General features: G+C 40.4%; 2 protein-coding genes and 1 pseudogene across 3 annotated transcripts; 1 reads left to right on the top strand and 2 right to left on the bottom strand.

The window, feature by feature from the left end:
* Window positions 1–15,207: 15,207 nt before the first annotated feature.
* Mkks (MKKS centrosomal shuttling protein) lies at window positions 15,208–22,688 on the bottom strand. Of its 2 annotated transcripts, none has more exons than XM_021152862.3 (4): window positions 21,704–22,688; window positions 19,069–19,244; window positions 17,489–17,599; window positions 15,208–16,126 (listed from the first exon to the last, which is right to left on the bottom strand). In XM_021152862.3, the coding sequence occupies exons 1-4, from the start codon at window positions 22,686–22,688 to the stop codon at window positions 15,686–15,688; spliced, it is 1,713 nt and encodes a 570-aa protein (XP_021008521.1). In that variant the 3' UTR covers window positions 15,208–15,685. The 2 variants fall into 2 exon arrangements, with proteins under 2 accessions (XP_021008521.1, XP_029328237.1); XM_029472377.2 differs by having other exon boundaries at window positions 22,166–22,688.
* Window positions 18,348–18,485, top strand: LOC147005803 (U2 spliceosomal RNA; annotated as a pseudogene).
* Window positions 22,689–22,829: 141 nt separating the features above from the next.
* Window positions 22,830–23,088, bottom strand: LOC147005802 (uncharacterized). Its single transcript, XM_085833805.1, has one exon. It carries the CDS (start codon window positions 23,044–23,046, stop codon window positions 22,894–22,896), a length of 153 nt encoding a protein of 50 aa, XP_085689931.1. The 5' UTR covers window positions 23,047–23,088; the 3' UTR covers window positions 22,830–22,893.
* Between the last annotated feature and the right edge of the window lie 877 nt (window positions 23,089–23,965).

Here is a 23,965-nt window from a genome sequence, read left to right as displayed (position 1 = left end):
TATTCAACATTGTACTTGAAGTCCTAGCCAGAGCAATTCGACAACAAAAGGAGATCAAAGGGATACAAATTGGAAAAGATGAAGTCAAAATATCACTTTTTGCAGATGATATGATAGTATATATAAGTGACCCTAAAAATTCCACCAGAGAACTCCTAAGCCTGATAAACAGCTTCGGTGAAGTAGCTGGATATAAAATTAACTCAAACAAATCAATGGCCTTTCTCTACACAAAGAATAAACAGGATGAGAAAGAAATTAGGGAAACAACACCCTTCTCAATAGTCACAAATAATATAAAATATCTTGGCGTGACTCTAACTAAGGAAGTGAAAGATCTGTATAATAAAAACTTCAAGTCTCTGAAGAAAGAAATTATAGAAGATCTCAGAAGATGGAAAGATCTCCCATGCTCATGGATTGGCAGGATCAACATTGTAAAAATGGCTATCTTGCCAAAAGCAATCTACAGATTCAATGCAATCCCCATCAAAATTCCAAATCAATTCTTCAACGAATTAGAAAGTGCAATCTGCAAATTCATCTGGAATAACAAAAAACCTAGGATAGCAAAAACTCTTCTCAAGGATAAAAGAACCTCTGGTGGAATCACCATGCCGGACCTAAAGCTGTACTACAGAGCAATTGTGATTAAAAACTGCATGGTACTGGTATAGTGACAGACAAATAGACCAATGGAATAGAATTGAAGACCCAGAAATGAACCCACACACCTATGGTCACTTGATCTTCGACAAGGGAGCTAAAAACATCCAGTGGAAGAAAGACAGCATTTTCAACAAATGGTGCTGGCACAACTGGTTGTTAACATGTAGAAGAATGCGAATCGATCCATTCCTATCTCCTTGTACTAAGGTCAAGTCTAAGTGGATCAAGGAACTTCACATAAAACCAGAGACACTGAAACTTATAGAGGAGAAAGTGGGGAAAAGCCTTGAAGATATGGGCACAGGGGAAAAATTCCTGAATAGAACAGTAATGGCTTGTGCTGTAAGATCGAGAATTGACAAGTGGGACCTCATGAAACTACAAAGCTTCTGCAAGGCTAAAGACACCATCAATAAGACAAAAAAAACCACCAACAGATTGGGAAAGGATCTTCACCTATCCTAAATCAGATAAGGGACTAATATCCAATATATATAAAGAACTCAAGAAGGTGGACTCCAGAAAGTCAAATAACCCCATTAAAAAATGGGGCTCAGAACTGAACAAAGAATTCTCACCTGAGGAATACCGAATGGCAGAGAAGCACCTGAAAAAATGTTCAACATCCTTAATCATCAGGGAAATGCAAATCAAAACAACCCTGAGATTCCACCTCACACCAGTCAGAATGGCTAAGATCAAAAATTCAGGTGACAGCAGATGCTGGCGAGGATGTGGAGAAAGAGGAACACTCCTCCATTGTTGGTGGGATTGCAAGCTTGTACAACCACTCTGGAAATCAGTCTGGCGGTTCCTCAGAAAATTGGACATAGTACTACCGGAGGATCCAGCAATACCTCTCCTGGGCATATATCCAGAAGATGTCCCAACCGGTAAAAAGGACACATGCTCCACTATGTTCATAGCAGCCCTATTTATAATAGCCAGAAGCTGGAAAGAACCCAGATGTCCCTCAACAGAGGAATGGATACAGAAATTATGGTACATTTACACAATGGAGTACTACTCAGCTATTAAAAAGAATGAATTTATGAAATTCCTAGCCAAATGGATGGACCTGGAGGGCATCATCTTGAGTGAAGTAACACAATCACAAAAGAACTCACACAATATGTATTCATTGATAAGTGGATATTAGCCCAAAACTTAGGATACCCAAGATATAAGATACAATTTGATAAACGCATGAAACTCAAGAAGAATAAAGACCAAAGTGTGGACACTGTGCACCTTCTTAGAATTGGGAACAAAACACCCAGGGAAGGAGTTACAGAGACAAAGTTCGTAGCTGGGATGAAAGGATGGACCATTTAGAGACTGCTGTATCCAGGGATCCGTCCCATAATCAGCTTCTAAACGCTGACACCATTGCATACACTAGCAAGATTTTGCTGAAAGGACCCAAATATAGCTGTCTCTTGTGAGACGATGCCGGGGCCTAGCAAACACAGGAGTGGATGTTCACAGTCAGCTATTGGATGTATCACAGGGCTCCCAATGGAGAAGCTAGAGAAAGTACCCAAGGAGCTAAAGGGATCTGCAACCCTATTGTTGGAACAACATGATGTACTAACCAGAACCCTGGAGCTCTTGTCTCTAGCTGCATATGTATCGAAAGATGGCCTAGTCGGCCATCAATGGAAAGAGAGGCCCATTGGACTTGCAAACTTTATATGCCCCAATATAGGGGAATGCCAGGGCCAAAAGAATGGGAATGGGTGGGTAGGGAAGTGGGGGGCGCTATGGGGGACTTTTGGGATAGTATTGGAAATGTAATTGAGGAAAATATGTAATAAAAATATTTAAAAAAAAAAAAAAAGAAAGGAAAGGGTTTATTTGGTCTACACGTCATGACCATAATCTATCATTTGAGGGCAGGAACTCAAGGCAGGTCAGGACCTAAGGGGCAGGAACTGAAATATTAACCATGGAGACATGCTGTTTACTGGCTTGTTCTTCCTGACTTGCTCTGCCTTCTATCTTACACTATCCAGTGCCACCTGCTTAGGGTAGCCCCTCCCAGAATGGTCTGGGCCCTCCCATAACAATCATTAGTCATAACTCAATAAAATGCACTACAGGCTTACTTAGAGGACAATCTTAGGGTATGGAGTCATTTAATTAATTGCGATTCCCTTTTCCCAGGTGACTCTATCCTATGTCAAGTTGACAAAAAAAAAAAAAAAAAAAAAAAAAAAAAAAAAAAACCAAAAAAAACCTAGCCAGTTCAGAAGCAGAAATAGCATGAAGACAGATGTAAAAGCTTTTCATCTTATTCCTGTCTGCCTATTAGACATCTATAGGCAGACTCAAGAGGAAAATTTCTTCAGAAAACCCATTCTCCAGGGCCTTGAAAATGAACCTAGGCAACTGTGATCAAAGCCCACACAGCAGAGAGTGAGTTTATTACAACAAAGCAAGAAGGAATTAACAATGCACGTGTCAACTGTGCAGCCTCAAAAATTACTCATTTTTAATGTGAAGCTAGAGAGCTTATTCAGGTTTTTCTTGGTAAGAAACCCTCTTCTGCTTGGCCCATTGGAACGCTCATCATATTTTATGAAACGAAATGCTTTCTAGCTCTAGAATTGAAAAGAAGTCCAGTTAAGATCCTTAAATAAAATTGTTGCAATTTTTTCCCTTTGATACAGTGCATAATGTTTAAGTGGCATTTCACCCAGCAGAGAAAAGTAATTTTAAAAAAACCCAGCTGAACTTCAACTTAGACAACTGTAGAATGAGCTCACAAATATAATGTTAAGGAAAGCCGCATAACCAAAGAGTGAAACTAAAGACAAATAGTTTACCCATGGTTTTCATTTAAGATGGTAGCCACTCTTGGGGTGGTCATAGAAAAGGCTTCCAAGGAGCTGGCTAGGTTCTGTTCCTTCATCTAGGCTTACAGAATATGTAACATTTGTGATAAGTTGTGAAAATAGAAAAAAAATAAAAACAGGAAACGTTTCTTGCTTTACCTTCTCTGCCAAGTGGCTACATAGTCCAGCTGCTGGGACTCCTCTTCCTCCTGCCTTAGCCTTCCTTACTAGAAACTGCAGGTACAGGTCACCACTGGGCTTGGCTTTCTAAATTCTCACTATAATTCTGACAGTAAATTTTCAGATTTCACATATCAGCAAGCCTTCATTTCTTTTATACACATCCACTGAATATCCAACTGTGCAATTGTGACTCTATAGAGAGTCAACACAGACTCCACAGGATCAGATATAAGGCCCCCAAGACTACCTCTCACTTAAGTCCAGCTTGACACCTGCACTTCTGAACCAATTAGCTATAGTTGAGAGGTTCCCACAATCCCTTCTTCAGAATCTCTGTTATTAAAATGGTGTTCATGGCCCAGGAAACATAGGCTTCTTAATTTATTGTGAACGATTTTACTCATGATCCATAGAAGCAGGTGGGTGAAGAGACACACAGAGCAAGGTGCAGGGTGAGTATGGAGTTTCCATTCCCTTCTGGGCATGCTAACTCCCAGGGCATCCATGCATTTCCCAACTCAGAAACTTTGAACCCCATCATTTAGGATTTTTATGAAGTTTCTGTTATGTTGGAAAGATTAGTTAAATCATCAGGAACTCCTTGGAGGTCTCAAAGTGGAGCTGAAAGTTGTGCCTAATCACAAGGTTGGTTCCTTAGGCACCGCTCCCCTCCCCACTGAACCCCAACCATCCAGGGGCTCCCAGACATCAGTCATCCCATGAGCAGGCAAATAGAAATGCTTCCTTATTCCAAAGATTTCAAAGGACTTAGAAACTCTTGTATTAGGAACCTGGGAATAAAACCAAATCCTATAACAAAAGATTCTCTTTTCAGCCTCCTCCTACCCCCAGCCCTTTCCTTTCACTAGGAAATGACAAAAGCTTTAGAAGCCAATTCTTGAACATCAGGCAGGGACCGAATATGTATTTCTTACGATGTCAGTCATTTATCAGTTCTTTTGTGGTGCATGTACGTCTGTGTCTGTATGATATATATAGATAAAATTTGCCTAATTATCATAATGTAGGTAAGTTTACATAATAAAGAATGTTTGCCATTTCATTCTTTTTTTATTTAAAATTTATTTTACCCTATTCTATGTATTGTGTGCAAGTATCTGTGTGTAGTCGGGATGTGTGTGTGCATGCACATATATGTTAATGGACACATGACAAGACACACATATGGAGAACTGAAGACAATCAATCTGTGGGAGTTATTTTTTCCTTCCATCCTGGGGTTCTGACAATCCATGTCAGGCCATCAGGCTTGGGTGACAAGCATTTGCTTTCCCCCAATAAACTATCTCACCTGCCCCCCACTCTTAAAAATTGCAGGCCATGCAATTTTTAAGAGTGACTAAATTTCCAAAGGGCTTTATGTTTCTATTCAGCTAAAATATCTGAAGAAGAAGTGACTTGCTTTTGAATATTTAACCTGGCTTTGATCTATCATATCACAGCTTCTATTCAATATTTAAAGGCTAATGCCAAAAGAAAAATTCTCAGGAATAGGTGGAGAAAAAAAGCTGCATGTGTTTCTTATAAAAGGGTTACTGCCTCCTGGCTCCCACCTTCTTTTCACGAAGCTGAAGCTCTTGTGATCCTTGAGCAAAAGGCCAGCTAAATAATCAGGAGACTCGGGAGATTCCTTCCTTTCCTTTCAAAGAAAAGCAGTCAGGACACAGAAGGACCCATGTTTCGGGATACATAATGAAAAGAGCTCAGGCCATGTCAGGGGGTTGCTAAGAGGCTAGGAGAACAATAGGTCTATCTGAGGGTTGTCCAAAGCCTCCTGAACCACCCATGGTTCATTCATCCATGCAGATGCACTACTATAATGGGAAAAATAAAAAGGAGCCAGCTGTGAGCTACTTGGGGGGTGAGGAAGAATCAGCCATGAAAATAATTAGCTCACACACAAGATGCCATTTCTGTGTGCTCCCAAAGCTCTTTATTAGCTCCCAAGTTCCACCTCTCCCCAGACCTCCACCCCCTAAAACAGTTTTTCTTATTGCAAAGTCTCCAGGTTGGGGCTCTGAGCCTGACCCCCAGGTGGCAGGCAATCTGCATGGAAATCCATCTTGCTTGTGGGAAGAAACCTATTAAAGGAGCCTTTCCAGCATGTTCCTGCTGCTGTTGTTCATTTGTTTCTGTTTAGCTTTGCAATCTATGCTCCTTCTCTTTTGTTAACAGGAACTCTCACTTCCCTGTTGGAATTCGCAGTCTCCCACTCAAGCTGCCCAAATAGAGACAGCACTGAAAACAATGTTTCTCTTAAATGCAATGCCAAGGCTATCAGACTGCATACAATGGCTATTTATCTCACTTACTGAGAAATTTTTTTTTATGTCTCACTGTTTTGATTTAAATGCATTTGCTATCGAATGCAGTTTTAGGTCTCCCCTGGACTTGGAATGTGATATGCGATGCGTGGGCTTCATTACCAAATCCAGAATTTTCACTTCCAAAGCACACCTGGGACCATGGGGCTGTAATCAACAATTCTTCAAGGGTAGAGATGAATTTGTTCAGCTGCTGGAGGAATCTGGGTTAAATTTAAGCAACATTCTGATGGTATAATGAGGTATGCCAGACAAGCACAGGGTGGGGGGATAGGAAAACAGGTGGTTTAGATCCTAGGGTAATGGCTGGGTCCTGTTGCCGCAGGTCATCATGCCACAATTTAAACAATAAAGCCATAGGAACACTCAACACCAGCTGGGACCAAAATGGCAAAGACAAGCGACTACTAACTGACCTTTGCTCCTTTATTATGGTATCTCTGTTTATATCATTAGACTTGGCAAATGGCCCGTTCCCCTCACTCATCTGATGCCAGGCCACTTGCAGAAATCCCATCTAAAAGACAGAAACATGGGGCAAATCCTAGTCTTGAAATCTCCAAACCTTCTACTCCACCCCACCATAACTCCTGAACAACCCTTCCCTCCATTAGAGTTGGCTCATAAAATAAGATAGCGAGATTCTCAGCTCTGTCTCTCCTGAGGAGCCAGTCCATACTCATCTGTCAGTGTGCACTTTGCCCTTTAACAAATTCCCTGCCTGTTCCTTGCTTTGCTTCATCTCTGAACTCTCTCTGGTGATGATGAGACTCTGAAAACTGAAAGTCAAGGCCTCAGTCTGCCCTATGAAGCCTCCCCAACCTCCATCCACTAGTAACAGTCACACAAGTTAAACATAGACGTTTTGTTCTAGACTGACCTAGACTAGGATAAGAACTAACATTCAGAGTACAACCTAGTAATCAATTCCCAGCTTCCTAGAGATCGCTTCCCTTTACAGGTCACACGATGTAGACAACGGAGAACATACAAGAGAGCAAATCATATAGGAAACCTGGGGTGTCCTTGAGATGAAAAGGGAGCTGGGATCCTAGGAGACTTGACAGCCAATGAAGCCAGGCGAGCCAGTAGCTTCTGGATTCTTGTCCCTTGAATTTGAAGAATAAGATCCATGGACTACAAAGAGGGAATCTTAGAAGAAAGTTATCACATGTTAATAGAAAGGAGCTTAGTGAGGGGATAGGGAGAAGAAGGGGATAGAAGAGACTCACAATAGAAGTGGGGTATTAAGAAACAGGATTCCATCACTTGTTAGTGCAGGGGTTTTTAAAAGACTTACAGCAGCAACTGGGGTGAGGTATAGTCAATTCAGTTGCCTCCAAAGTATCCAGGTGTCTCCTCACTGTATCACTGGACACTGGGCACAGGAGCTTTATTTAGGAGATAATGAAGAAACAGACAACAAAGCAGCTCTCTTTCCTAGTATTGCTGCCGCCAGAAAGGATTCTCTTAGAACCACTGCTTTGGGGTTCCCTACCTGACCTGGCCAGTATTTAACTCCTGTCCTTATCAGAAGCAGGGTAGAACCCCAGTGGATCTGGAGGAAAAGAAAAGAGAAAAGAGATCCATCATGGCACGTTTCTGTTCAGTGATGGGATCCAACCCAAGGCTTTTGTTCCAGTGATATATTTCCTCAGCTCTTTATGGCAAATTGGCAAATTTCTGGTACACCAACACTGGTGTGTCAGAAACCTGTGATAAGAAGCCAGTTCTCACAGCAGGAGAGAAGGCACAACAGATACATAAGAAAACATACTGTTCTTGCACAGTAGGATTTTCAGCATCCATGTTGGGCATCTTATTATAGCCTGTAAGTCCAGCATCAGGGGCATCAACACTTCCTGACTCCACAGCCACCTGTGCATGAGTTTTACCTTTGATGTGCTTCTCTTAAATGACTGAAATTTTTAGAACAATTGTCCAAACGGAACCTAACTGCTTATCATTTAAAGTCCCCTGTGTACAGCAATTAAAAACAAAAACGAAAACAAAAACCTGTGTTATATCTGTTAACCCAGCAAGGTTAAGGCCAGTTTGGCTACATAGCAAGATGGGAGAGAGAATAGAATAAGGCTTTTATAAACAAGAACTCATATGTTAATTTACTTGAACTTTCAAGACTATGAGCTTCAAGCTTAGGTAAACAGAGCATGGTGCACAGAAAAGATATGGTAATTAAATAAAATTCCAGGATAATCACTTTCTGTGTTAATCACATATTGGTTAAAAAATGATTACTGTGTTTTCTCTTTAGAGAGCTGAGTGTTCAGAGGGCTCCTGTGTATAAATTCTTAAAGATACCAGATGATTCTACTATGTGGTGAGGAATAGAAATTTTCTTTTTAAAAAAGAACCTCTTGGAGGGCATCATCCTGAGTGAGGTAACCCAATCACAAAAGAACTCACACAATATGTACTCACTGATATGTGGATATTAGCCCAGAAACTTAAGATACCCAAGATATAAGATACAATTTGCTAAACGCATGAAACTCAAGAAGAACGAAGACCAAAGTGTGGACACTTTGCCCCTTCTTAGAATTGGGAACAAAACACCCATGGAAGGAGTTACAGAGACAAAGTTTGGAGTTGTGACGAAAGGATGGACCATCTAGAGACTGCCATATGCAGGGATCCATCCCATAATCAGCTTCCAAACGCTGACACCATTGCATACACTAGCAAGATTTTGCTGAAAGGACCCAGATATGGCTGTCTCTTGTGAGACTATGCCGGGGCGTAGCAAATACAGAAGTGGATGCTCACAGTCAGCTATTGGATGGATCACAGGGCCCCCAATAGAGGAGCTAGAGAAAGTATCCAAGGAGCTAAAGGGGTCTGCAATCCTCTAGGTGGAACAACAATATGAACTAACCAGTACACCCCCAGAGCTCGTGTCTCTAGCTGCATATGAATCAGAAGATGGCCTAGTCGGCCATCAGTGGAAAGAGAGGCCCATTGCTCGTGCAAACTTTATATGCCTCAGTACAGGGGAACGCCAGGGCCAAGAAGTGGGAGTGGGTGGGTGGGGGAGTGGGTGAGGGAGCGTGTGGGGGATAGCGTTGGAAATGCAAATGAAATAAATACCCAATTAAAAACAAACAAAAAACCCTCTAAATTACAGATTTTTAAAAATATTATACTTGGCAACAAATGCATATGGAAGCTCCCTTCTTGCTGTCTAGTTTTCATAATGCCAGAAAGTACCATGCAGCCTGCCAGAGGAAAAGGGTACTAGTGGTCTTACCCAACTGTGAACCCTACAAACTATATCAAACTACCAGGAAGATGTGCCCACTGATACAATAGATGCATGACTATAATGACAGAAAGTCTGACTTTGAAGTCTCCTCCACATGTATGATGCTGTGCATGCTATCATAATCCCAATCAAAAACTCATGGGTGGAGAGATCATTTGATGGGCGATCTTATTACTGTTATTTACCTAGACTGCCATGCTTATAAACCAATTTATAAACTGATTATTTTTTTAACTTACTTATTTTATGTGTATGGGTGTTTTACCTGCATGCCACATGTGTTGGCCTATATGCCACATGTGTGCAGAGCCATCTGAGGCCATAAGAGGGGAGCAGATTCCCCCAGGGCTAAGTTACAGTTGTGAGGCACTAGGAGGGTGCTATGAATTTAACCTAGGTCCTTTGGGAGAACAGACAGTGCTCTTAAACCACTGAGCCATCTCTCCAGGAGTTAAACATCGATGGTTATACCCATAGACAAATGCTGCTCAGCGTTAGTCGCCAAAGCTTCTCTTTACAATGAATGACAGTGACTGCAGAGACTCTTGGCTAATCAATAGGCTGAGAAAAAAGGAAAGTTATATGCTCAACCCTAAAGAGTATATTTATACTATTCCTTTTAAGACTTGAGGAATATCACAGAAGAGCAGGCAGACAGAACAGAAGACTTATACGCTGGAAAGACGGCTTAGCAGTCAAGATCAGGTACTTCGTTTGCAGAGGACCCAAGCACCCACACCAGGCAGCTGATAACTGCCTGCAACTCAGATACCTTGGGCTTTCCCACTCATCTGCACATACTCACACACGGGAAAATAGGCATACACGTAAATTTATTGTTTTCAGATGTGTATCCACAGGTGAATCCATCAGGGTTCACTGGATAATTGCCTACCTGTGGTTACAGACAGTCGTGGTTAAACTCAGCGGGACACAAAGCTTCTAACCACAAGCCCTCTGATGCTTGTTTTCCCGCTTAGGATCATGGGAAACTTGCCTTTATTTCCCCCCAACTATTACGCATCCTCAAGAACTGTAATAGGCTTGACCCGGAGGAGCTAAGGAAAACATTTTATTATAATGTTGTCTGGTGATGGGGAGGTTTGATCAAAAGATGAAAGCTTGAACCATCCTACAGCTGTGCCCATTTTGGAAGAATCAAGGGAAATACGCTGACGTGCCTAAGTTTTAAGAAAAGCCAGATAAATATACCTTAGTTTAGCTTCTTGACTTCAGTCTGGTCTGTTGGGACCCAGTACAGAAGCCTATCCCAATACAATGGTGTAGGCTTAGATTTTTTAAACCTACTTCTAATAAGGGTTTTCAAATGCTTCCACCTCACTTCTAGCCCACCATCTAAAGGTAGGGGAGAAAAGATGGTAAATAGGAAAAGGGATGCAGACCTCTTTAGAAGTTTTGAGGTGATTTCAATCTCCATTGTCAGGATACCAGCCGTCCAGTTCAGTAGTCTCAGGATAGCAACAGTCCAGTTCCAAAGTGTCACCAAATAAGCAGTGGTGACACAATCCAGCAGAAACAGTCAGGCCTCCATAGAATTGGCACAAGTCAGTGGGAGGGACCACAACCAGCCTAGGATGCCCCAAGAAGTTCTCTGCCATGCCTCTTTCAACAAAGTGAAGACCAGTTGAAGACGAGAGATCAATGAATTGTTGCTAGGCTAGCTATGCTAGCGCCTGGTCACTGTCAGTTGAAGTCCTATTTATACTCTCTCCAAACATCATCTGTACTCTCATAGGTTTTGCCTTACCAAAAACAAAACAAAACAAAACAAAAAATCAAAACAACAACAACAACAACAACAACAAACAATGTAGGTCTTCCTCAGCAAAACACCATGTGAGGTTGTATCACATGATATGAATAGAACCTTCCATTTCACAATGGCTTTTTATGTTTTTATTTAATAATCAGGCAATGTTTTATTAAGAGTACAGTGTATCTCTCCTCACTCATGGAGGAAAGACACCACTAGGGTCTGGGTTTGGGATGTAAAAGCCTCAACTTACTCCCAGTTTTCCCTCTCTGCTTTGCATGTGTGGTTGAGGTTGTGAACTTTCATTTCCTGCTCCAGTAACTAGGCCTGCTGCCTGATGCCATATTTGCCCATCATGATGGGATCTTAACCCTCTGGAACCATAAGCACAAGTCTCCTTAGCCATATTGTTCCATCACAGTAACAGAAACGTAAGGAGTACAGAGTCTAACACAACTGAAGACACAAGTAAATTATATATGTGTGTATATATATATATATATATATATATATATATAAATTGGCTGCATATACACTCACAAGTCAGAGATAAAAATATCCTTGGCACACTCTCACTTTGTACCTTAAGGCCCTGGCCTAGAGCTTATTATTGTCCTCCCTAGGCTTCTAGGTGCTTAGATTACAGTTCTGCATTGTATGTTGGGCTCACGGAGAAAGGACCTACTTTGGCTAACAGTTTCAGTGGTCAGCTGATGGGTGGCGTGCAGAGCCCATGGCTGTGAGCCTGAAGCAAAAATAGACATATCCAGGAACATGTAAAGAAGTGCGGTTTATTTTATAGCAGACAGAAAGCAGGGAGAAAACCTGGGGGGAAAGGGCAGGGGACAAGATATATCTTTTCTAGGGCATGCTTCCAGGACTCAATTCCTCCAATAAGGCCACATGTCCTGTTTTCTACCCCCTCCTAATAATGTCATCCTATTTTGTATCTATCTAGGAATTAAAGAACTGGTGAGAATAGAAACCACACGACCCAGTCACACCCCCAGAACCATGCTGTTAGCATTTTGTCTAAGCTCTGCCCTACAGTCTTCCCTTCTTGCTCCTGCTCTGTCCCCTTCCCTGCTCTCCCACTCTCTTCCCATTCCCTTCCCCCCTCTCTCTCCACATGCTCATGGCCTCTACTCCTCTATTCCTTCTCTCTCTCTCTCTCTCTCTCTCTCTCTCTCTCTCTCTCTCTCTCTCCCCTCCCTCTACTACCCTCTTAACTCCCCTCCCCATGCCCTGAATAAACTATACTATACTATACTATACTATACTATACTATACTATACAATATGTGTAGCTGGTCCCTCAGGAGAAAGCGATGCCTCAGCATGGGCCCGTGGAGGCACCCTCTTCACCCATACCTGACTACACATCCACCAAAACACATTCCTTTCTTTTTATCTTTTTATAAACACATCACATACTTCTGAGCTTGCTACTTTAGGAACTAAGATCTCCACATATGAGATGTTTGAGGGAAAGCCTTCCATCCAAAGCATGATAGCCAGTACTATGCTTTATTTTCCTTTGGTGTGTTGTCAGGTTTACAGTTCCCAAAGTTTCTGTAATTACAGCAGCATAATGTTTACAATAATTATAAAAATTACAATTTTCTTTATAAAAATACTGATCCATTTCTGGTCATCTCCTTGAGGCAAGAGACTGTGAATAAATATTGTGTTTCTTTTATATCTTCTCCCCCACCCAAATACCATTATCTACAGCGCTTGACAAGCAAAGAACTCAGTGCTTTTCAAAATGAAATCACAATACTTCAAGAAAAAAAAAAACTGTAGGAAAAAATAGAATGGTAAATGTGCCAATTCTTTTTTTTTTTTTTTTTCTAGACAGGGTTTCTCTGTATAGCCCTGGCTGTCCTAGAACTCACTTTGTAGACCAGGCTGGCCTCGAACTCAGAAACCTGCCTGCCTCAGCCTCCTGAGTGCTGGGATTAAAGGTGTGATCCACCACACCTGGCCTGCCTACTCTTAATATATTACCAAACTTCTAATTCATAGTCTATGACAGATAATAATATTCCCTGGTTCTCAGCATACCAGTGCACTTATCATCTCTTCAACAAAAGGCTTGATATACACACAAGAGTAGTCTTCAAAGATTGCATAGTGTTTTATGAGAATTATTATCAATAAAGAAACAAATCAACTTATTTACAATTTAAAATACAGGGTGATAAGTTTGAATTTTGTAGATAAGTAGCAAAAGTTGATAAGGATTATGGGATACAACTATTGCCAAATATAAACATAACTACATTCAATAAATGAAGACAATAACTATTTAATTGTCTTTTTTTTCTTTAGAGAAAAGACTTCCTAGCTAGAAAGTCTGTAGGGCCTACTTAATTGATTTGACTATCTCCCAAATAGTACCAGAAAGGAAGACCTTAATATGATGCTTTGACAAGCCTTTCTTTGATTGAGATTTTATACACAAAACTCTTCAACAACAGCAGGCAGGATTTATGTGATGTCAAGGAATGCTATTTTACTTACAAGTCATACAAAGAATGACTCAATATGATGGCTGGTATAGAAATACATTATACTTCTCTCATGGTAATGTCTATATATTTTATACAAACTAGTGAGTTCAAAGATTCCTATATCAGAAGAAACCAATAATGCACAATCTAAGAACCTTGTGCGGACTATTTCACTACAGTGTAGTGCAGAGCCCAGGGTGGCTTTGATGGGGACAGAGTGACATGGCTCTTGTCCCTAGGACAGGGCCCCAGTGTGAGCCTACGTGAGTGTCCATGGCTGCTGTGGGTGTAAGGCTCGTTTGTGTAATAACGTACATATTTTCTGAAACCAGTACTAGCAGTGGAGGACTCTTTCCATGCAAGGAATGTCCTCCCTGTTAGCGTTAATGACGCCATCATAATTAGAACAGCACAAGTCCAGAGGTCGGGGATATGGCTATGTCTCTTCAAAATGGTAAGAGTTGGGAACTTCAGGACAGCCCTTAAGGCTGTGGAAAGAACTCTAAAACCATGAGCTTAAAAATATGTAATTTCTCAACTATGCAAAAATATAAGGATGTAGTATGAATTATGAGGGGCTTTATGAATTTAAATTAACAAAGGCAGTTACACTCAGAGCCAGCTTGTCAGAAAGATACAAAGGGAGATACAAAGGCAGGCAGATTCCTGAGTTCAAGGTCAGTTTGGGACACAGGGAGTCCAGGCCCAGTTGTGGTAGAAATGGTAACTTCAGGACAGCGTCCCACCTAGCTAGTACTTAACAGAGGCAGGCTGATCTCTGAATTCTTTTGCAATACTAAGAGAAAATGTATGCTTGCTGTCTCCTAAGAATTAAGTGGATGGGTTCACAGGATGCTGATTCATGGGATAATTAAAAAGGAATCCTGAAGATTGGTAGTTTGACTGCTCTATGTCCAGTGAGGCCTGCAGAAGTCCCAGGACAGTCACTAAATTCATTCTTTTCTGCATCGCCTTTCCTCTTTTCTTCTATAGCTATCAGGGGTTCCTGCTCTGTCTGCTGACATACCCGCTAAAGTAGTACTCAGATGTCAATCTTTATTAGTTTATATGTATGTGTGTTTTTCCAGCATGGATATCTACATGCCTGCCTGGTACCTGTGGAGACCAGAAAAAGTTTCACATCCCCTGGAAGTAGAGTTGCAGACAGCTGTAAGCTGCCATGTGGGTGTTAGAAATTGAACCTAGGTCCTGTGGAACAGCAGCCAGTGCTCTTAACTGCTGAGCCACCTTTCTTACTTTTAATCACAACAACGTGCCTATGATTATTTTTCTTGTCATTTATTTCTGCCAGAATGACCTTCTCTGAAATTATTTTCATCAAGAATTCTCATGCCATGATTTACCATTAGAATTTGAATAGTTTTCTTCAAATATTAGAGAAGTGTTGTCTTCTACTTTCCTCCCTGCCTTTTGATTCTGAGAAGGGTCTTACTGAGTTGCCTAGGCAGGGCTCAAGTGCTGCTTGAGCAATGGTCTAGCCCGGACCTCCTGAGTAGGTGAGGTTGCAAGCTTAGCTACATTTCCAGTATTTCTTAGTAAAGATTATACACAACTTTAAGGAACACAGATCATTTTATTAAAATATACCAATAAATTCATACAATATTTAAAATGAGAGCAGCAATGTAACATCAAGGAAGGATCAAGCTTTACAAAAAGCTAATGTACAGAACTAACAATGGTATTGTGAAAAGTGGAGACTCCTCTCCTGCCAGTGGAAAGGTACAGGTCATCCCTTCTTGGTACAACTTGGAGAAGCAGCATCAAGGTAATTTCCATTTTCCCAGGTGACCTATTATTTAGTGTTCATAAACCTCCAAACTTCAACGTGTGTGAGGACACCAAAAGTGGGGTGATGGTGATGATAATAAAGGCATCAAGAATTTTTATTAGTCTATACATTTCTATTTAACAACCGTAATCTTCCTTAAGTATACAAGTATACTTTTACAGGTCATCTGTTCACCTATGGAGCACAGGCCTTTGGGAGAGAACAATAAGCTCTCTTAGACACCTCAACTAGTTTGCTTCAGAACATATATATGCCATTCTCTTACATTAGTTTTTATCTTCAATGACATATGAAAGATCTAAAATCAAATTGGCTGTCTCTACAGCCGCCTGTAGGCCACTCAGCTTGGCAGTGAAGCAGTCCACAGTCAGGTTACTGGCTGAGCCCAAAGCTGCCTGTGGAAGGCAGGTTTGTGGTGCAAAAGGATGATAAGTGCTTCTTAAGACAGACCAGTTGAGCTCTTCTTGGCTGTTGTACAAACCACAGCCACACCGTGACAGCGTATCTGACCAGTTACCAACAGAGGCAGAATCTGCTTGACAGGACCAAAGGTGTCCATACTTCATGTCAATGAGGATTTCACCACCATCATGTTCCAAAGAGCCAGCAACGGACTCCAGAGCACTGCAAAATGCTTCAGCAGCAACATGCAGCTTTGCTTGAGAACACCCATCATCTCTGACAATAGCTTCTGCCTCGTGATGAACCTAAAGAAGGTGGCCAGTGAAAACATACATATTAATTAATATGAAAATGTGTAGAGGAATTTTAATCCAGCAACATGGCTGCTCTGACAAGGGATCACATTCAAAGACCCTCTTAATCTATATGATCTGGCTGGAATACAGACATGCCCTGAGTCCCTTACCTTTCATCCCTAACAGTGAAGGTAAGGTTAGTTTGTAGAAGGAAGAAGCCATGTTTGAAAGTGACAAGTAATTGAGGGGCAGACAAAGTGATGAATCAGAGAGAGATATGACAGAATGAATTAGAGATAGGATACGCCCAACTCTCATAACAACAGCACAGAAAAGAGAGGCTAGTAAGAGCAGAGAGAGAGACAGAAGGAGTGCGGTGTGTGTGTATGGCAGTTTTTACAGAGTCAGGTTGAAAAAGAACAGGGTAGACACAGGTGAAGACAGAACAAGTCAGAAGATTAGAACAGATTGCCAATGTTAGTGCAAGGCCAAGCAGAGCAATTCAGACAGAAGCTGAGAGAAGCTAGATAAATCAGTTAGCTTAGAAGATTCGATTGCTAGAAGCTTCCAGGCCTAGGCCTAGGGATAATTAGAACAGAGAAAAAAATGCTCTGGGCTTAACCCAAGCCATGCATTTGCACAGCTTGGGTATGGCTCTCATTCATCCCTTCGTCTGAGGAAAGCAAAGCAACATTTACAAAAATGCTCCAGAAAAATAGGATACTTGATCAAAACCTTGTTCATAAAGTTAGTGAGCTTTATCACTCAGCGTCTGTCAACAGTGCTGCTTGACCTGTATGAGTCAACCTGCTAGGCTGTAAACTTTAACATGGTTGGCCAGAGGAAAAGTCTGTATTTCTGGTCATGTGACAGAATGAAGGAATTAACTCTTTCATCAGCTTATTCTAAATGGCTGACCTGTGGTCACTCCTTAAATATATAAAGGACAATTTTATGATTTAAAAACAAACAATGCACACCAGGCAAAACTGCTCAAGACTGATGAAGTACTTATCATACCAGCTAAACACCTGAGATCTGTTTAAAATTATATTGCCCTTTTGCTTTGAGCATTAGAACATCAGATGCTGGAGAATTTCAGAATTCCCAGTAACAGAATGTCAGCTTTAACATGCCTTACATAGACAATGCTCAAAGAACATGATCATTTGTTATATTAGAATCATAATAACCAACACAATCAATTTAGCATCTTGTATTTATAAATATTACTTTCTTGAAATCAACCACATTATCTGAGTTTTGAAAAGTTAAGTATCAAAGGTTCCTAGAGTATTATGATTTGGCCATTGTCTCACAAAACAAAAATTGTTGAAAATTCAGATAACGTACAGAGGATATTTAGCTTACCTTGTGTCTGACATATGCAGCCAAGTGTGTTTCTGTACAGCCACCTCCCAATAAAACCCATGGTTCCTTGATTGTTAACTGCAAGACGTGCATTGCTGTTTGACATGTGAGCTAAGGAAGAAACAAATTAAAGTTGGGATCTCACGCTAGTATACAACGCACACCACACTCTCATAGCATCTTAGACTGTGAACTTGGAGCCAGGTTTTTGAATTTTCAATTCTCTCTCTGTGTGGTAAGAGAAAGGGCAGGCCAGGACACATGAGTAGAGGTCAGGGGACAGTTTCCACTATGTGGGTTCTACAAAGTGAACCTAAGTCATCTAGCTTGGTGGTAGGTACCCAGATTTTGTCTTAACTTAAAAAAGTTATGTTTATCTTGTGTGTATGTAGGTCAGTGTGCACATGTGCTTTGGTACAAGTGTGGAGGTCAGAGGACAACTTGTGGGAGTCAGTTCTCTTCTTCCCTCATGTGACTCCTGAGAACTGTATTCAAGTCATCAGGCCTGGTATTCAGTGCTTTTACCCACTCAGTTATCTCAGTAGTGTAAAGGAACAGATTTTAATTTACAAAGAACGACATCTAGTTTATCAAAGGTTTAATGTGACTAATTCACATTTCCAATAATGACTAGAGAATGAAGGACACAAGGGTCTTCTTTCATAGAATTAGATTAATATTTTCTTTCCATCTACTTTGCTCATAAACATATGGCCTAAAAATATCTCCATTAACGAGGCTTGGTGGTATTTTCATAAAAATAAGTCTTAAGGTGTATGAATGTTATACAATTGTATAAACTGTTTTAGAAATGATAGTGAGTACTAAGTAATAAGTAAAAAACAGAAATCTCTGACTTATCGCTTCTCGGCCTTTTGGCTAAGATCAAGTGTAGAAATCTCTGACTTACTAAGGATGAATCTTTAAGCATATGCGAATCTTTAAACCCATGATCAATTCCTATGCTGTCAGTTCCCTTATATAAAATGTACAGAAAACAATAAACTCTACTCAGAAGTGGGAGATGGATAATGATTAGGAAATCCACTTTCTGACTGAATTACTCATACGCATTACCAGTACTACTCAGTCCAGCCATGTTCAACCTGAGGCACACGGGTGACATGCTTCCCAGGATGGCTATGAATGTAGCACATCGTGTTCGTAGATGGCAATGTGGTATTGCTATGCCCAAAGACTGGATACTGTATACAATTCAAATTAATTTCTCAGAAAAACTTCCTATTAAGAACTTTCAGGTTTCTTACAAAGTGCAGAAATGACAGATGGTACACTATATTCCAAGTTTACTGTAGCAGCCGTTAAATTAGCTTACTCGAGCCTTTGCCCTGTCTCTGCCCTCCTATGGTCCTGGGATTGGTGCTCATATGTATCAAGCATATGTTTTACCTTTGAGCTATATTGCTAGGCCCTCCTTCTGTCCCTTTTGGTCTCGTTATTTATATTATTGTGGAAATTATAGAAAAATATGAAAAACCAAAACAAACAACCCAGACCTTACCCTGCAGACCCTTTGCATGACTGCTTCATCCCTGCTGAAGGCCTTGGAATCCACCTACCTTCAGCTCCTCCCAGGCAGTGTCATTTCTGCTGCAGAGAAGCAAGCTGCAGACAGTGGCCTCATTAGGAAGAAGATGGAAAAAATGTTTGGAGCCAAATCTTGCAGAGCACACATCTTTCACACTTCCATAAGTAGTAGAAACTATTGGGTTTAGAGAACCAATAGGTGTTGCTCCTATATTTGTAAAGTATAAAAAAATATAAACAAAAATGTTTTGTATAAGCAAAAATGAGACCCTTAAAACAAATATCAACAAACCAACAAACATTAATTCCTAGCTAATATAAGGGACTCCACCAAAGCTAAAAATATGAAATATAGGATAAAATGCACCTTCTTAGATCTCTGAAATTTACATTCTGCTATTTAAATATTATTTCTTCTCCTCTTCCTCCTCTTCTTTTTGGCATGGCATTTTTCTATGTAGTCCTGGCTAGCCTGGAGTTCACCATGTAGACCAAGATGAACATGCAATAATCCTCTTGTTTTAGCCTTTTGAATGCTAAATTACAAATGTACATGTGGCCATCTTTGCTTGTTTGGGCTACTTTTGTTTATGGATTTTGTCATAGTTACTTTTCCATTGCTGTAATAAAATCCTCCATCAAAAGCAAGTTAAGGGGGAAAGGGTTATTCTGGAGCACAGCTCATGACAGAAGAGAAGCTACAGAAGCAAGAGCTCAAAGCAGCCATTCCTGTAGTCAGGACAGGAAGACGTATGCGTGCATGCTAGTGCTTAGCTTACCTTCTCTGCTTTATACTGTCTCGGAACTCCTGCCAGGATTTAACTCACAGTGGGGTCAGGACTTTCCAGGTCAACAAAATTAGGCAGATTGGTATTATTTATTCATTTAATTGTATGTGTATATATGTGTTTGTGTGTGTTGCTAGGAATTAAACCCAGTCATGTCAATGTTAGGCAGATGCTCTGCCACTAAGCTACATGCCTAGTCTTACCTATCTGAACATCTGTTAAAAGCTATTTTGAATGTTCAGGAAAGGGCACATGAAAAAAATGAACATATTTTTACAAAGTCCAGGATCCCCTGCTTAAAAAAAAAAGAAGAACCACATTAAGGACCTCATTACTTTTGAAAAAGGGTCAGAAAAATCATTTTTAAAAGAAGTCATTTGGCTCTCTTTAGGTCACTAACTCCCTTTTGCCTACAAGTTTTTCTTTTAATGTAAATAGGTATGCAAGTGCAAAAATAAAGAATATAACATACTTATTTCACTATACTGTTCTTAACTTGATTCTTACATAGATCACAAATTAATATATAAATAAAGGTGATTTGAATATTTGCAAAACCTCTAGAGGTAGTTAAGTTATATAAGGAATCTACACGGACTTCTGTAAGAAATAACACTTAACATTTGAATATCAAAACTATAACTTGTAGTAATTCACTTTTTTGGAGTCCAGATTTGTTTTTCTGAGAGTTAGTCCAGGCTGTCTTTGAACTTGCTATGTAGACGAGGACTGAGGATCTTGATAATCCTGTCTCTTCCTCACAAGTGCTGGAATTAGGTATGTGCTATCATGTCCAGATACCAGAAAATTTTAGGAGTTGGAATTTTCATTTTGTGTTCTAGGTATCCGAGTTAAGTAATAATTTTGGACTAGTGTAGAAAACCAGTGCCTGCTTCCCATAGCACTGGTGCTATAGGAAAACATCCCACACTTTAATTTACAAATCCAGAATAGCCAACGTACTGGGTGAAGTAAGCGGCAAACAGTTAAACTAATGCAAATTAGTAGATAATTTAGATCATACAAAATGAATTCCAAATAACTATTTGCATGTTCTTAGTAACTTTCATTTTGGTGGTCATTAGGTTGACAATATCCAATGTTTGGAATACATGGTTTTTAGTGAACCTTTAATTCAGTAGGTTGTAACTCACAAGGCAGGTGTGATAGCTTGTGGTCAGAACTTTATGACTAGCCCCAAAACATAGGTGGACTTTGTTCAGCAAAAGGCAACCACTGCAATCAATATGAACGTAACTGATAATTTGTCAGTGCAGTTATGGGGACATTGATTTGAGAGATGACTCAAATCAGGAATTCAACTTATTTTTGTCATAACCACGTATGTGCGCTTTGCCTGCCGAGTTTGTGATTGTTACTCACCAAATCATTTTAAAGGTCTGAGGGCCAGGCCTATTAGTATCCCTGACAGTAAAGAGTGCCCTTTGATCTTAAGAACTCAGCTATAGATATTCTTGGTAAATGTCCAGCATAGATATATTTCTTGGAGTTATAATAAAAGTGAAGAAAATGAAGCATTCCAGCTAGAAAAACCATCTCCTGAATGTAAAAGGATTTAAAAGCTTTGTAAATTTAAGACCTTATAATTATGTTAGACTTTTCAACTGCCTATGAAATATCTGAGGGTCAGATCAGAACAGACTACACCTGAGGTTGGGAATGGCCACCACCATCCTAGTTTTTAACTGGGCAATGGGATCTTTTCTAGAAACAGACATGCTTACAGATGATATAAATGCTGTAAAGTTGGTGGCTTCTAAAACTGTTCAAGGTATTAACAGTAACACAAACTAAACCTCTCTGCTCAGAAAGGGTGATACATTAACTTCAATGGGCAAAAGCCAGGAAAGCCTTTTACCTGTCACTTTGCTTAGAGATTCCATCAGAGTCACTCCAACTCTGTCGATGGCAATAATGTGATGCTCACCAAGGAACTGTTTCAAAGATGGGTGTATTACTTTTTGGCACAGGACAAGGTCTACATGATCAGTGACTAGCTGCCTTCCTAGATTAAGCAACTGCTCTAAAACTGCATTCTCAAGGGACACTTGGTGATGGACCACCACTGTTCCTTCTCCAGCATTAGAAAAATCTCCAGATAAAGATGTACAGAAGAGTGCCACCCTAAGGTCACTTGAGTTTTGAGTGGGTAATAACCTCCTTAGTTGAACTTCTGATGCTTCAATGAGTAATCCAGGTAATACAGTAGAATCTGTAACTCTTTGGCCCTTTAAGGGAACAATTATACTCCTCCCTAAAACCATTCGTTCTTCTGTACTTTCTGGAATTGTAAGTAAAAAAGCTTTCAAAATCAAAGCACCTATGTGATCTGTTTCCTTTCTGGAGAGCATACAGGCTGGTTTGCTTGTTAAGATACTGTGTACCAAGCTGAGAAAGGTATGTGTACTTCTGAAGTCAACTGGGATTCGACAACTGCAGGCTTCAGACTTGAGATAACTGGTACAGAGACTCAAGAGGTATTTATTTAATTTAATGGCAGTTGCGGGTGTCAAATCTAGTCTTTGAATATTTTCAATCAAGTTGCAGCACAGAATGGCTGTGAATAAGCCGCAGTCACTGAAGCAGGACACGTGATTCTGCACGGATGACGTTAGGACTTTTAATACGGGATGGGTGACTGAAAGGTTTCGAAGCAGGGCTGAGGACTGTGAGGTTGTGCACACACAACCTCCCAATCCATTGTGTAGCTGCTTCAGCCTCCCTGAAGGGCCATAGCATGAGGCTATGACTCCTTTCAAGACAGAAAGTGTGGACCTGACTTTCTCACTTGTCAATGGTTCAGTTTTACACAACGATGGCTTCTTAGCTTCTAACCGAGACATCCTGCTTCAGGTATAACTTGTGAAGGCAGCTTCAGTTTGTTCATATGGTTTTCATTTTATTGCACTGTCATGTGTTTGAACATTAAAGACCTCCAGGTATGAGTCTGCACATGCAGCATTACCAGCTAAAAAATCAAGTGGTTTCAGACAATAACCAGCATAGATTAATTTAATGACATTAATAATGCAAAGTCTTTATTTTGCTTCATTCTTCAACACTCTTTTGTCTGTCTCTGGCCTCAGACTTCACAGACTCTTTTGCAATTCTCTGTATAAAGTATGTTCCAAGATGGACGCCTATGAAAGTCACCCCAGCCACAAGAAGCCAGTTCTTTCTAATCCAACTGGGCTTTTTCATTTCTTCTTTTATTATCAAGTTCACATTCAAAGTTGCTTCTTTCTATAAGAAATTAAAAAAATTTAGAATAATTCCATAATACTGTATAGGTAGCAAATTTAGTAATTTTAATACTCTGCTCCATTTTAAGAAAAAGAATATTAACTGTCACAAGCCTACTGGAAGTGAGAAAGGGAACCCAATGGACTGAATACTCCTTTGCTTCTAGAAGACAAATGGCCCATTAGAAAACTGAGGCTTTTTCACCCTTACTGACTAGTGTTCACAGTAGTAGAAGGTCCTCTGCACAATACCCTAAGAGAAAGATAAACATCAACCCAGCTACGAACCCTTTGACCTCCAACAGTGACCTGTCTGCACTATTGCTGGTGCACTAGTGGTACAACCATGTGAGGAAGCAAACACTACGTGATTGGATTTTAGGTCCATTTCATGAAACAGAACCCATGCCTGACACTGCCAAAGTGGTCAATAACCTGAAAATAGATACTTAACCTAGAGGAAAACCCAGTTATTCTGTTAAGAGATCATGGCAATAAAGTGACTCCTATTACACTCATAGATTAGAATCCTGTTCAGCTGTCATCAGAGAAGCTTCTTCCTGGAGTAGACAAGGACTCAGAGACTCCGAAGTGGAAACTGTGCAGAGAATGAGAGACCTTGGAACACTCAATCCTAACTGGGAAATCTTCATCAAACCACTTCCCTTAGGACTTAAGGAACCTCGTGGAAGGTAGAAAGAGTATAAAAGCTAGAGGTGATGGATGACTCCCAAGAAAAATATCTTCCAGACATAGTAGTATGGCACACACATAAACTCACAGCAACTGTGGCAGTTTGCACAGTGCCTGTACAGGTCCAAAACAAAAGGGTTTCCAGTGCTGAGAAGGAAAAGTAGACATAAGCTCCCATTCCTAAC

This window comes from Mus caroli, unplaced genomic scaffold (genome assembly GCF_978045245.1).
Source record: "Mus caroli unplaced genomic scaffold, Mus_caroli_1 scaffold_2, whole genome shotgun sequence".
Lineage (NCBI taxonomy): Eukaryota > Metazoa > Chordata > Mammalia > Rodentia > Muridae > Mus > Mus caroli.
This window is presented reverse-complemented; position numbering and strand designations above follow the sequence as displayed.

Excerpts from the sequence above, each read along its gene's own strand:
- LOC147005802 (XM_085833805.1), bottom strand. The coding sequence starts at position 23,046 with ATGAAAAAGCCCAGTTGGATTAGAAAGAACTGGCTTCTTGTGGCTGGG.
- Mkks (XM_021152862.3), bottom strand. The coding sequence starts at position 22,688 with ATGTCTCGGTTAGAAGCTAAGAAGCCATCGTTGTGTAAAACTGAACCA. Across the intron at positions 19,245-21,703 it reads ATCTCTAAGCAAAGTGACAG|GAGCAACACCTATTGGTTCT; the intron begins GTAAAAGGCTTT and ends TTACAAATATAG. Across the intron at positions 16,127-17,488 it reads CTGCATATGTCAGACACAAG|GTTCATCACGAGGCAGAAGC; the intron begins GTAAGCTAAATA and ends CACCTTCTTTAG.